Consider the following 12,342-nt stretch of genomic DNA (forward strand, 5'->3'; position numbering starts at 1 on the left):
TTCAAAAGAAGCCCTAGCTCCATATCTATTAGAAAAGCAATTTGGCAAATGATGGGTATATGCACTTGTTTCATGTTGTGAAAAAACAGGAAGAAGGTGTTTTTCAGAAAATAATAGAGCTATTTTTCAGGTAATAGTAGAGCCTCAATACTTGTAAAAAGTATTTTTGGAGAAGTAATTCTTAAAAGTTTTGATGAATCTTCTGCTAAAAAATCCTAAATTGAACACATCACAAAGCTGCCAATGAAAAACAAATTGTAGTGAGAGTTTCGCTGATATGACAGACAACTTAGAACAGGTTCTCTTTCATTGGATGTGGTAAAAACTTTTTAAAAAGTAAGTGCTGTAGTTTTTAGTCATAGCAGTCAGATTCTTGCAGATTTTTACATCCGATTCTAAATAATGGGTATAAACTTTTGAAATCTGACCTGTCCATTGCAATTTTACATAAAGCACACTGTAGGCAGATAGAAATTGTAGGGGTTTTGGGGGAGGAAAGTAGGAGAAGTTGGGGGCTACTTTATGTTTATATTTGGAAATAATTTTTAAATCTTAATCTGAAATCTGTTCTTGTACAGATTTGAGTATGAGCACAGTTGAAGAGGATTCTGACACAGTAACAGTAGAAACTGTGAACTCTGTGACTTTGACTCGGGACACAGACGGGAACCTCATTCTTCATTGCCCTCAGAATGGTAGGAGAACTTGCTGACAAGTAATTGTGCATCTTTTTGGATTTGTGGGTTTCATGTCACCTTTGATCCCTATTATCCAGACAGACAGTTTAGAACAGTAGAAAAGGAACTTATCTCTTTGTGTAATGAATTGATATTAATTTATACTTTTATTTATTTTTTAACGTATATACTTTTGTGTATTTTTAAATTTACCATAAATTTCAACCTTTATGAATCTCGCAGTTATTTTATACGTAGAATATGTTGAACCTGCGAAGATGATGATGGATTAACTATAATACTCTTCCTCTTTGATACCATTTGGTGCCAGCAGTATATGTAGTACATTAGAAAATGTAGTAGTAGTCCTGCCAATGTGAATAAATGAACGTTTTTGTGGTAGAACCTATGTTAGAGAATTTTGCATGATTATTTGAATAAGACTTAATGTGATCATCTAATGAATTAAGAATCAACAGCCTTGAGGCTTGTGATTTTGTTGTTTCTTCTCTACCTATTCCTTGTTTGTATTATTTATTTTACTTTCAAATTCATCTTTGCTCATCCTAGGTTCTGTCTTCTGTTTTCACTTAGTACTTAATCCCTGGGTTATTTCATTCAAACTTGTGGTTTTAACTACTACCTACCTATTAAAATGATTTAAACTTCTGTCTTTATTCTGAATTCTCTGTGTTTCTCATAGGCACCTTAAATTTCACATGTCCCAAACTGAATTATTTCACAAAATTGCCAAACCTAGTTCTCTTTTTTCCTTTTTCAGTCAGTTTCATTACTTGGTGTCCCAGTCATAAATGTGGATAGGAATGAATCTTTCTCTGATCTTCCACATTCATTCCATCATGAAAACTTATTGATAGTGTGATGTTTCTTGAATCCATTCCTTCTCTGTCTCAAGTCCCCCTTTCTTAGTTCAGATTCTCATTTCTCACCTGGGTAGCTCTAATAGCCTTTTAACCAGTCTCCCACCTCTAATTCATCTTTCAAACTGCCAGTAATATCAGTCGTGATACTCAGTAGTGTAAAAAGGTTTTTTTAAAGCTTACTGTGGTTTTTAGAATATAATTCAGGTTCTTTAATTTGGCACATGGCCTCTTAGCATCTCAGCTTTCCTTCTAGCCTCACTTCCTGCCACATCTCATATGTATGTGTTCCAGCAGTTCACAACTATTTTTATTTTCCTAACATACCTTAAGCTGTTCATACCTCAGTGTCACTGCACATATTTCTCCTACTGCCAGTAGTAGTCATTTTCCCCTGGCTTCTGTTTCTCTTTCAAATTCAAAACACCTTCTCTAGGAAACCTTCCTTCACCTGCAGTCTAAATTAAATGGCTCTCTTCTCTGGTCCTGTAACAGCCTCTTCATTCTACCCATAGCTTTTATTACACTATTTTGAAATTGTTGGTTTAGTCATCTCTTCCACTACACAGTGAGCTCCTTGGCAGAATGTCTGTTATTGTTGTCCTGTTCCCAGCACTTAGCACATAGTAGGCATTCAGTAAATATTTGTGAGTGAATTAAATAACCAGTCCTTGTCTTTACATGTGAAATATTGAAAAGCTAGGTGGTTGACAGGACAAAAGTGTGTTGTTTAAAACGCATCACCTTTGTTCATAGTTCCTTGTCATCAGAATAGGAGGTGAGGTACTGCACAAGGAAGAGAGAAGGCAATGTCCTTTTGAGTCCTACTTGCACAGCTGGGTTTAGCTAACTGAACAAATCAGTAAGAAAATTCTTTCACAGTCGTTACTTGTTGACGATTTTGTTTTTTCCTCATTAGTTTGAAGATTTTGAGATTCTTTTGTTTGTTTTTGTTTTGTTTTGTGTTGTTTCATTAGAAGCTGATGAAATAGACTCAGAAGATAGTACTGAACCTCCGCATAAAAGGCTTTGTCTGTCTTCTGAGGATGATCAGAGTATTGATGATTCTACTCCTTGCATATCAGTTGTTGCACTTCCACGTAAGTCACTATGTATTAAGCATATAGAGTTCCCTTTCGAAATCAAACTTCAGCCTGCGAGAGAGTGAATTGGCATTTCAAGATAGACTTAGATCCGTTATTTTTCTCCTCATTTAGTCAAAAAACCTGTTTTTAACTAACACTTAATGAGTACTTATTTATGTGCCTGGTATAGCTCTAAATGGTTTATATATATATTATCTAATTTAATCTTCTCAACCTTTTTTTATTATTGACCCCCCCAAGGAGCCTTTTTAGGCATATTTTTCCTTATAATGCTCTCCCCCATGAAATTTTAATAACACAGATATACTGTGTGGTTTTTTAACATATACTGTATGTATATCCTTGCTTTGTTAATAAAAAGACTAAGATTTTTTTAACCTTCCCTCCAAGAATCATTGAGAAAGCATGCTCTAGAGTAGGTATTATCATCATCCCTATTTTACAAATGAGGGAACTTAGGGCACAGAGAGGTGTAACTTGTCTAAGGTTATACCGAGGCATTCTGGTTCTTGTAGTTCATACTCTTAACCCTGATGCTCTACTCCGTCTTCATATGGTATATAGCTAAATGGATGTTACATAGAAGCCTGATTAGTTTATCTCACTAAAAAAAAAAAAAGCTCTTAACATGCTTTATATTCCAACATCATTTAGAGTAGCCTGGATTCTAAAGCGGTATAGTATTTTAGGTGGAATACTGTTGGCAAGACTACAACACACTGACTGTAATGTTAGCAAAGAAAATGGAATCTGGGCCAGCCTGATGGTGCAGCGCTTAAGTGCACATGTACCGCTTCGGCGGCCCAGGGTTCACCAGTTCGGATCCCAGGTGAGGACATGGCACCACCTGGCAAGCCATGCTGTGGTAAGCGTCCCACATATAAAGTAGTGGAAGATGGGCACGGATGTTAGCTCAGGGCTAGTCTTCCTCAGCAAAAAGAGGAGGATTGGCAGCAGATGTTAGCTCAGGGCTAATCTTCCTCAAAAAAATTAAATAAGTAAATAAATAGAATATGGAATCTTATTGAACTGTGGTGGCCACACAAAGGTGGATTAGGTGTCTTAGTCCATGGCAATGTGGTTGGGGCACAAGGCTGTTGGTGGCACCCTGCGCAAATGAGAGTCTTGCTGTATCGGAGAACTTTTATTTTGCACTCACCATCAACCAAAATCGCATCTTCATCCAGTGGAAAAAAACTAAGACTAGATTTTTATCGTGGAAAATCATGTCTTCACCAAGTTAGATACGTACTCTTATTTAGAGTTAATTGCTTATTAAATTGAAAAAAAAAATTTTATATCAGTTTACTATGAGACTTGATTGAAAGACATTGTTAATGTTAGTATTGCTAATATTGCTTCCATTTGTGGCGTATACAAACGTAACGTATTTCTAATTAAATGATCTTTCCTCCTAATGATGATTCATATGATTTTTAAAACTCTTTCCTAATTTCACTATCGTTATGTTGTGATTCAATTTTAAAACTTGGTTGGCCTATCTGTATAGATGCAATCCTATGTGGGCATTTTCAAGCTGGATTTTTTTTAATTCAGATATAATTGATATGTAACATAATATTAGTTTCAGGTGTACAACATAATGATTTGGTATATGTCTGTATTGCAAAATGATCACCACAAGAAATCTAGTTAACTTCCATCACCACACACAGTTAAATTTTTTTTCTTGTGATGAGAACTTTTAAGATGTACTCTTAACCATCTGCAGTACAGTATTGTTAACTATAGTCACCATGCTGTACAGTACATCCACAAGACTTATGTATTTTATTAAGCCAGAATTTTTGAGTGATTATTTTGATATAAATTATAGCTGGTTAGTTCGTTTGGTTAAAAGTAGAGTGCCTTGATCATGATCATAGCTTCAAACTACACTTAATATTTTGTTGTGTTTTATGTTGTTAGCCTGAATCCCTCACACCCTCATTCACTTAACTGGTTAAGATAATTTGGATGTGTTGACATAAAAGCACATGAAAGCTACTTGATGTTGGGTCATAGTATCATTGTGTATGGAGGGCATTCTGGAGCCTAATATTTATAATAAGACTGAATTTATGAAAAGCAGGCTTGAAGTATTTACATGTTCCCTGGATTAAAAAAAAAACATATATTGATAAAGTTAACTTAGGAAAGTTTTAAAAAGCATTTTAAAAAGTCACATAAATGCATGAAGTCCTGTATCCATCACCATCATCTGGGACTGTTTGAATGGGCAAGTCATTATTTGCTGGACTTCGTAGAGGTGAATATTAGTTTTTAAAGATGTAACTTTAATTTTAATATTCAGGTTTTCTTTACAAAGTTTACCAGTTTCTTTATAAAACTGGTAAAATTTGTCTGAGCCTTAACAGTCCTCTTAACTCTGATGTTAATCAGTCTAGATTCCTTACTGACCACTTGATTTTGCAGTCATGTACCACATTTACTCTGTTCCCTATTCGTAGTTATATATCTTGGTGATTATTCATTTAAATTATTATTGCAATATCTTAGCCTCTTATTCCTTTTGTTCTCCACACTGCCTCATTTATCACTCTCATTGCCACTGTTGCTATTCCCTATTAACTGTAGTCCATTTGTGATCTACTTCAGACTTTGTTTTCCTACCAATACTTCCTATCTTTTCAGCTGATTTGCTCTAAAACTCTTTAACTCCGGCAGTCCTTTTCCCCAATGGACCCGTTGATCTTATCATTTTTTCATTGTTCCTTCTCCACTTGTATGCTTTGTTTCCTCCTTACCCAGTTTCATGGTTAATCATGATAATCAGTGTCTTGCATTTACCCTCAACTCCTTTTTTCCTCCCCTCACCTCATTGTTCTTGGTGAAACCACAACCCAGGTTAAATCTATCTGCCTATTTATGTCTACACCAGTACAGCAAATTGAAGGGGATCAGAGAAAAACAGCACAAGCCAGTTTACTGGTCTCACTGTCAGTTCACGATCATCAACTTGAAGTGGGCTCCTAATGTTGCCTTCTAGTCACACCATGCTTCTCTAGTCGTCTTTTTCTCGCTCCGAGATGACTGTTTCATACATCCTGAAATCTCTAACACTTCCTCCACCTTTTTTATCCTCAACTGGTAATCTTACTTCCTACTGTACTGAGAAAATTGAAGTAGCCAGAAAATAATTTCTATAAGTTTACACTACCATAAATACACACCCACATGTATCTATGTCCACATATTCTATCTTTTCTCCTACCCAAAGACGTCCCTTCTAGTAAATCCCATGGGATTTACTAGATCCCATCCCTTTTGCCTACTCAGAGACATTATTGCAGCAATTCTTTCCTTTCTCTTCTGAATCATCATTCTGATTCTCTACTGAATCATTCCTCGCAGCATTACAAACATACTGTAATTTCTTCTTTAAATAAAAGTCCTGTCGGCCTGCTTTTGGCTCCATCCAATTTCTCTCCTTCCCTTTAGAGCAGAATACCCTGAAAGAACTTCCTATACTGCTTCTCTTTCTTCTTCTAACAGTCTTCCCTAAACCTCTCCAGTCAGGCTTTTACCTCTCTCACCTCACCAAACTCTTCTTCCCAGGTCTCTCCAGAGGCCTTGCTGGTGAATCCAAGGGTGATTTTTTTTCAGTCTTTGTCTTACTTGATCTGTCCACGGTTTTTGACAGTATTTATCACTCCCTTCTCTCTGAAAGATTTTGTCATTTGGCTTCCAGGGAACATATTCCTCTAGTTTTCTTCTACCTTTCTGTCCATTCCTTCTCAGTCTCTTATGCCAACTTGTCTACGTCTCCTCACCTCTGAATGTGGAGTGCCCCAGTGCTCAATGCTTAGATTGCCTCTGTTTTCTGTTTTTCACTCACTCCCTAGAATTTATGGTTTTAAATTCTGTCCCTGGTGATGACTCCCAGATTTATTCCACTCCAGTCTTCTCTTAACTCTAGATGTTTAGTAGATATCTCAAATTAATATGTTAAAACTGAACTCCTGAAACTTCCTAGTCCTTTTTTTTTTAATTTTTCCTTTTTCTCCCAAAGGCCCCCAGTACATAGTTGTGTATTTTTAGTTGTGGGTCCTTCTAGTCGTGGCATGCAGGATGCTGCCTCAGTGTGGCCTGATGAGTGGTGCCATGTCCATGCCCAGGATTCGAACCGGTGAAACCCTGGGCCACCACAGCAGAGCTTGTGAACCTAACCACTCGGCCATGGAGCTGGCCCCTAAATTCTCAAATTTGCTTCTTCTGCAGTCTTCCCCATCTCATTAATGGCAGGGTACATTCTTCCAGTAGCTCAGGTAAAAAAACTATAATAGCATACTTGACTTTCAGTTTATTTCATGTTCGGTTTATCTGCAAATCCTATTGGCTCTACCGTCAAAATATATCCACAATTTGAGCTACTTCTCACCCTTGCTTGCCTTTACTCTAGTCTAAGCCACTCACCTCTCTTATCCAGATTATTGAATTGGCTTCTTAACTGATTTCACGCCGTTCCATATTGCCCTTCAGGCTATTTTCCCCATAGGAGCCAGAGTGATCCTGTTAAAATAAAAGATTATATCACTCCTCTACTCTAAAATTTTTTCAGTGGCTTGCTTTCTAAGAGTTAAAGCCAAAGTCTTTAGAAGCCCCCACCCAATATCTTACTGTTCTCGTTCAGTCTGCTCTGGCCACACTATCCTATGGACAGTGCAGGTGTGCCTCCATCTCAGAGCCTTGCACTTTGCTTTCCTTCTGAATGAAGTACTCTTCCTCAACATACCTGCATGACTAGCTCCCTTCATCACTTTGTTCCAAGTCTTAGTTACTTTTCCTGGCTTCCTATCTAAAATTTCAAACACTCTCTCCCACTTGCAACAAATTCCCTTTCCTGGTTTATTTTTCTCCTTAGTACTTTTCACCATCTAGCGTATTATCATGTTCATTTTGTGTCTTCTCCAGTAGAAAATAAGCCCTATGAAGGGACGACTTTCATTCCTTTTGCTCACTGCTGTCTTCCTATCACCCAGAGCAATACCTAGTATGTATTAGGTGCACAATGAATATTTATTAAGCAAATATAGATATAGATATATAGATGTATTGGCAAGGAATGACGTCATGTATTTTTTCCATAGATATTGTTTTAATAATTAGAACCTGCCATTATTATTCTGGAGTTGAACTGTTCTTTTTCTTGAAGTTTCAGAAAATGATCAGAGCTTTGAGGTGACCATGACCGCAACCACAGAGGTGGCAGATGACGAGATTGCTGAGGGAACTGTGACACAGATCCAGGTATAGTAAGTCTTTTTACTGGCTGCAAGAGGATTATCCTTTACACTTACCTTAGGTAATAAAATGATGAGAATATATTGTGTCTGACAAAGTAGCAACCACAGAATTGGGGTAAGACTTACTATTTCATTCGGGTTTCCAGTCCCCACATATATGAGTCTCAGAATTGTAAGGAAAGATAGAATTTTAAATTCATTCCCTGTAGTCTGGTTCACATCTTTTGAAACAGGTGATGCGCGTGCATTCTTTATCTACATGGAATGATCTCACTAGAGCTGTTAAATAACTTGAAATTTTATCTTACTACTTCTGTAAGGTATTGATTGGGATATAAAGCTTTTTAAGATAAATTTTACCCAGCAGTTATCTGTAATGACTCATTTAGAAAGGCTACGTGTGTTCTCTGTTCTAATGTAAATGGAAACTAGTCATTTCAAATAGATTTTAATTATAATAGTTGTAGTCCTGGTAGTTCCTTTTGGTGCCTGCAGGACTAGATACATTTTACCATATGTTAAGAGGTTGGATAATAATCAGCCTTACTGTTCTTCTCTTATGTGAACTTGCTTAATTGTCTCCTCTAAGTTATTTCTGCCAAAAGTATTCAGAATTCTTTGCTCTCTCAAATAGCCTAAAGCTAAAATCTTTGGTACATATAAATTTTTCTCTGGCTGGTTGTGCCTTTGTTTTTAGTAGATTGTTCTTTTGTTTTATCTCTTCACTTAGTAAAATATTTTGGAAGTAATTAGTAGAGACATTGTACCATGACTTTTCTTCTGTGAAGCATCACAGTGACCCTTTTTCAGTTAAGAATTGTCATAGTTACAAGTTGATATGTAACATCAAGGACTAAGGATATGCTAGGTAGGTGCACTGTGAGTCTTTTGCAATAGGGAACTTCAGAGTGATTCCAGAATGACAGGATTTCCAGAGAAGTGAGTCTCTGACATGCTTCAAACAGCTTTGAGACAGGCTGGAAACCCTCATAATCTGCCCTTGGATTTCAGTGGGTGATTTGGATGGGAATTTTTTCCAAGCCCTCTAAAGCAATAGAGCACATCTTGTCTTCAAAATGGGGCTCGTCAAATTCATTTCACATTCAAAGACTATGTAGTCTCACTTCCATTCCATTTTCAGCACAGTAAAAATAACTGTGTATATGTATGTGTGATTTGGTTTACAACCTAGGTATTAGAAGATTGAGCAGTGGCAGTGTTAGTTAGACAAATTATAGAATTGTTTTGTTTGGTTTATTTCCGAAGAGTTAACAAGCTATAATTGAACATTAGCCTCTTGGTTTGTTGTTAGCATTTTAGTAAATGAAAAACTTTAATAATTTCTAATATTTGTTTAATAAGATTAATATTAGCTTGTGAGTGAAAGCATAGTTAAAAGTTCAGAAATAGTCTGCTTTTTGCTGTATCCTTTTGTGTCAAACCAGGTGTAACTGTTTCATATAGTTCAGTAATTAATGTACTATGTCCTTTTTCAGTGAATTGACTAGCTTGAAAAATAATTAGAAATTAAAGTTTTTCCCAATATATACAGTACTTTGTGGTTGCAAGAGATAGTCAGTGGGTGAAATATTTATTCTTGGATTTCTAAGCCTGTATATATTATGGACATGAAACCCTACAACCAACTCATAAAGGCTTCATTTGAAAAGCAACAGCATCCTAAATAAAGCCTGAGTAGTTTAAAAAGGTTTATGCAAAAAGTAGTGAAAAATGGGTTAATATACTGTAAAACTCATTAATATCTACATACTAAGTATAGATAGATACCCTTTAAGGTACCTAAGTCTCCTGCTATACTCATTTAGTTCATTTGTAATTCACATTGTTGAATATTATTGGTAAAATTTAATAATTATTTGCTTCATTTGATGGCTCTTTACATGTTTAACGTTATATGATTTAAGTAATAATTGTAACTCTTCATCAGGAAAATTTGTGGCATAAGGTAGTAAGTGTTTGCCCAAAGATAGCAATTAATCAGCGTGACAGGTTTATTCCTAAGGTTCATAGAGTAGGCTTCACTGTATATTTAAACTCACTTTGGGAAATGGTGATTTTATTCTTTTAACCAACTTAAAAGTGGATATTGTATGTATTAAGGTCTTTTGGTAGTTCTCTGTATCACCCTTGACGAATAGCTCCTGTGTCAAATCTTAGAGAATTGCGATCTTCAGAATACAAGAGGCCTTAGACATCATCTGTTTAGTCTATGTTAATTCTCAGCTTTATTAAAAGACCTCTTGGTCTATAAAGGAAAAAAATCTAAAATGTATGACACATGAATATTGGGTTATAAAACATTTCAGACTTGTTCAGTAATTTCTAGCTTTTCGCCTATGGATTTAAAAAACACTTTCATAAATACAATATATTATTACTACCAGATATAAAAATAAAGTAGGTGGCAATAGAGGCATGGCTTTTCTTCTCAGTGTGCTTTAGTTGTTCACTGACAGCTTCTCTTTTTCCCAGTGAGGTTGGTTTCAATTCCTCTTGAAATTAGAAATTCAGTTTCTCCTTATTCAAGAAATAGTCCAGTCTTTGTTAGGGCTTACTTCTAGCCAGTGGCATAGCTTAGTAGTTGATCCAGTCCAGAGACTGCACTGGGTTGAGTGGTTACTAGGCATGTGACTATCCCCTTATCCTTGTCTGCCTATGATAGGCTCATACCTGGTATAGTAGCACTGTTGCCAAATCTTCCTCACACTTAAGTTCTCTTTACCAAGGCCAAGTCTCTTAAAGGTGGCTTTGTTCCAGTAGAATTTGCTTAGATTGGATATGTCTGTAATTGAAAATGTACCCGGTGATAGTTGCATAAATATACGAAAAGTCACTGAATTTTGTACTCTAAAGGGTGAATGTTATGGTGTGTGAATTCTATCTCAATAAAGCTGTAATTTTTTAACTACACGTTTCTCAATAAAGATTGCTTTATCTGCAATAATAATCATAAAAAGAAACAGTACCATATAGTTCTTTGAAAAGAAGGTGCATTAATAGGGTAGGAATCAGCTCTAGAGTTGGCTAAAACAAAGTTGTCAGTAAACAATTAGCACACCATAATTTTGCAGTAGTGTCCTTTGATTTGTCGTGTTAGTCCTTTAAATTTAGCAAGAGATTACATTACGGATAACTGTATATTTAGGCAGCAAACTACCTGTGAGGACATTAACAACCATAACACTCAACCCTAGTATTTCCATTTTATTGTATATATGAGCTCATTTTACAGATATAAATGTACAAATGACTTTGGATATCCTATGTTAATTTAAATACTTAATGGAATCTTAGCCAATATTCTATAGAATTTAAGCCACTAGTACAGAGTTGCTAGCTTAAATGAAGGTTGTATTTTGTTAATGCAGATAATTTTGTTTACATACTGCCAAAATAAAAACAGCAAGAAAATATTTGTCTTTCTATAAATTGAATATATTTTTAGTATATCTAAGACAAATGAATTCCATATTATTAGAGTTTTATAATACTTAGCATTACAAAGAAGGATGAATCAGGTTGGGTATTAAATCGAGCTGCTACTTTTTTTTTACTTTTACATTTTCAAGATTCTACAGAATGAGCAACTAGATGAAATATCTCCCTTGGGTAATGAGGAAGTTTCAGCAGTTAGCCAAGCATGGTTTACAACTAAAGAAGATAAGGATTCTCTGACTAACAAAGGTAAGATATACTGTGAATTGTAGTGTCAAATATGGAGGTCAAAAGAGCTTGTAGTCATCAGGATTCTGAGTAGACCTTTGTAATTGTGATTGAGTAGTTACAGCAATTGAGCTTTTCTAATTGAATTAAATTGGACTCTGAATGAGACCATGAAACCAACATTTGTTTTTCAATAATTCATCCTTATTTCTCTGATATGAAGCAGATTATAAACAAATGCTCATTGGTAGCATTTAAAAGACACTATGATTATTGCTTATGGGAGTAGGAAGTCAAGACTTTTCAGAGATCTAACTTTGGTCTGATAAGCAGCTTAGAAGCTTAAAGTAACATTGTGTTTATAATGCTGCCTTGCTCATAAGGATTGCTAGGAGGCTGCTACAAGAAAGTGGGGGTTGTGTATGTGCCACTCTGAAGTAAGGAAAGGAAGCAAAAGTAAGTAAATTGATTGTTTGCAACTACTGTATAGTAAATACTCATTAAGAATATATTATTCACTTGGTATCCAACGCATTATGTGTCCCTTGTCCTAGAATCGTTTGTACATTTTCTTTTGCCCATAAAATTTATTTTCATTGAAGAAGTTTTTCAGAAAGTTTTGGGCATGGTTTGGTTTTTATAATTTTTATGTCTTTTTAGTAGTCCCATACTGCCGAAAGGATAAGAGATGTAACTGAGAGGAAGTAATATTTTTATAATCTTTTAC

At 35.6% G+C, this 12,342-nt stretch overlaps 1 protein-coding gene across 9 annotated transcripts in view; it reads left to right on the forward strand.

Annotated features, from left to right (window-relative positions):
• Positions 1 to 12,342, forward strand: part of DMTF1 (cyclin D binding myb like transcription factor 1) — a 45,136-nt gene that overhangs the window by 10,856 nt on the left and 21,938 nt on the right. For 7 of the 9 annotated variants that reach the window (XM_070617328.1, XM_070617330.1, XM_070617329.1 and 4 more), the window contains 4 exons: positions 579 to 695; positions 2,536 to 2,658; positions 7,841 to 7,935; positions 11,522 to 11,636. In XM_070617328.1, the coding sequence (XP_070473429.1) occupies positions 587 to 695; positions 2,536 to 2,658; positions 7,841 to 7,935; positions 11,522 to 11,636 (442 nt within the window). In that variant the 5' untranslated portion in view covers positions 579 to 586. The remainder of the gene's footprint in view (positions 1 to 578; positions 696 to 2,535; positions 2,659 to 7,840; positions 7,936 to 11,521; positions 11,637 to 12,342) is intronic. The other 2 variants (XM_070617334.1, XM_008544021.2) reach the window with 1 other exon arrangement.

The sequence above is a fragment of the Equus przewalskii genome, chromosome 4 (assembly GCF_037783145.1).
Source record: "Equus przewalskii isolate Varuska chromosome 4, EquPr2, whole genome shotgun sequence".
NCBI classification, from domain to species: Eukaryota; Metazoa; Chordata; class Mammalia; order Perissodactyla; family Equidae; genus Equus; species Equus przewalskii.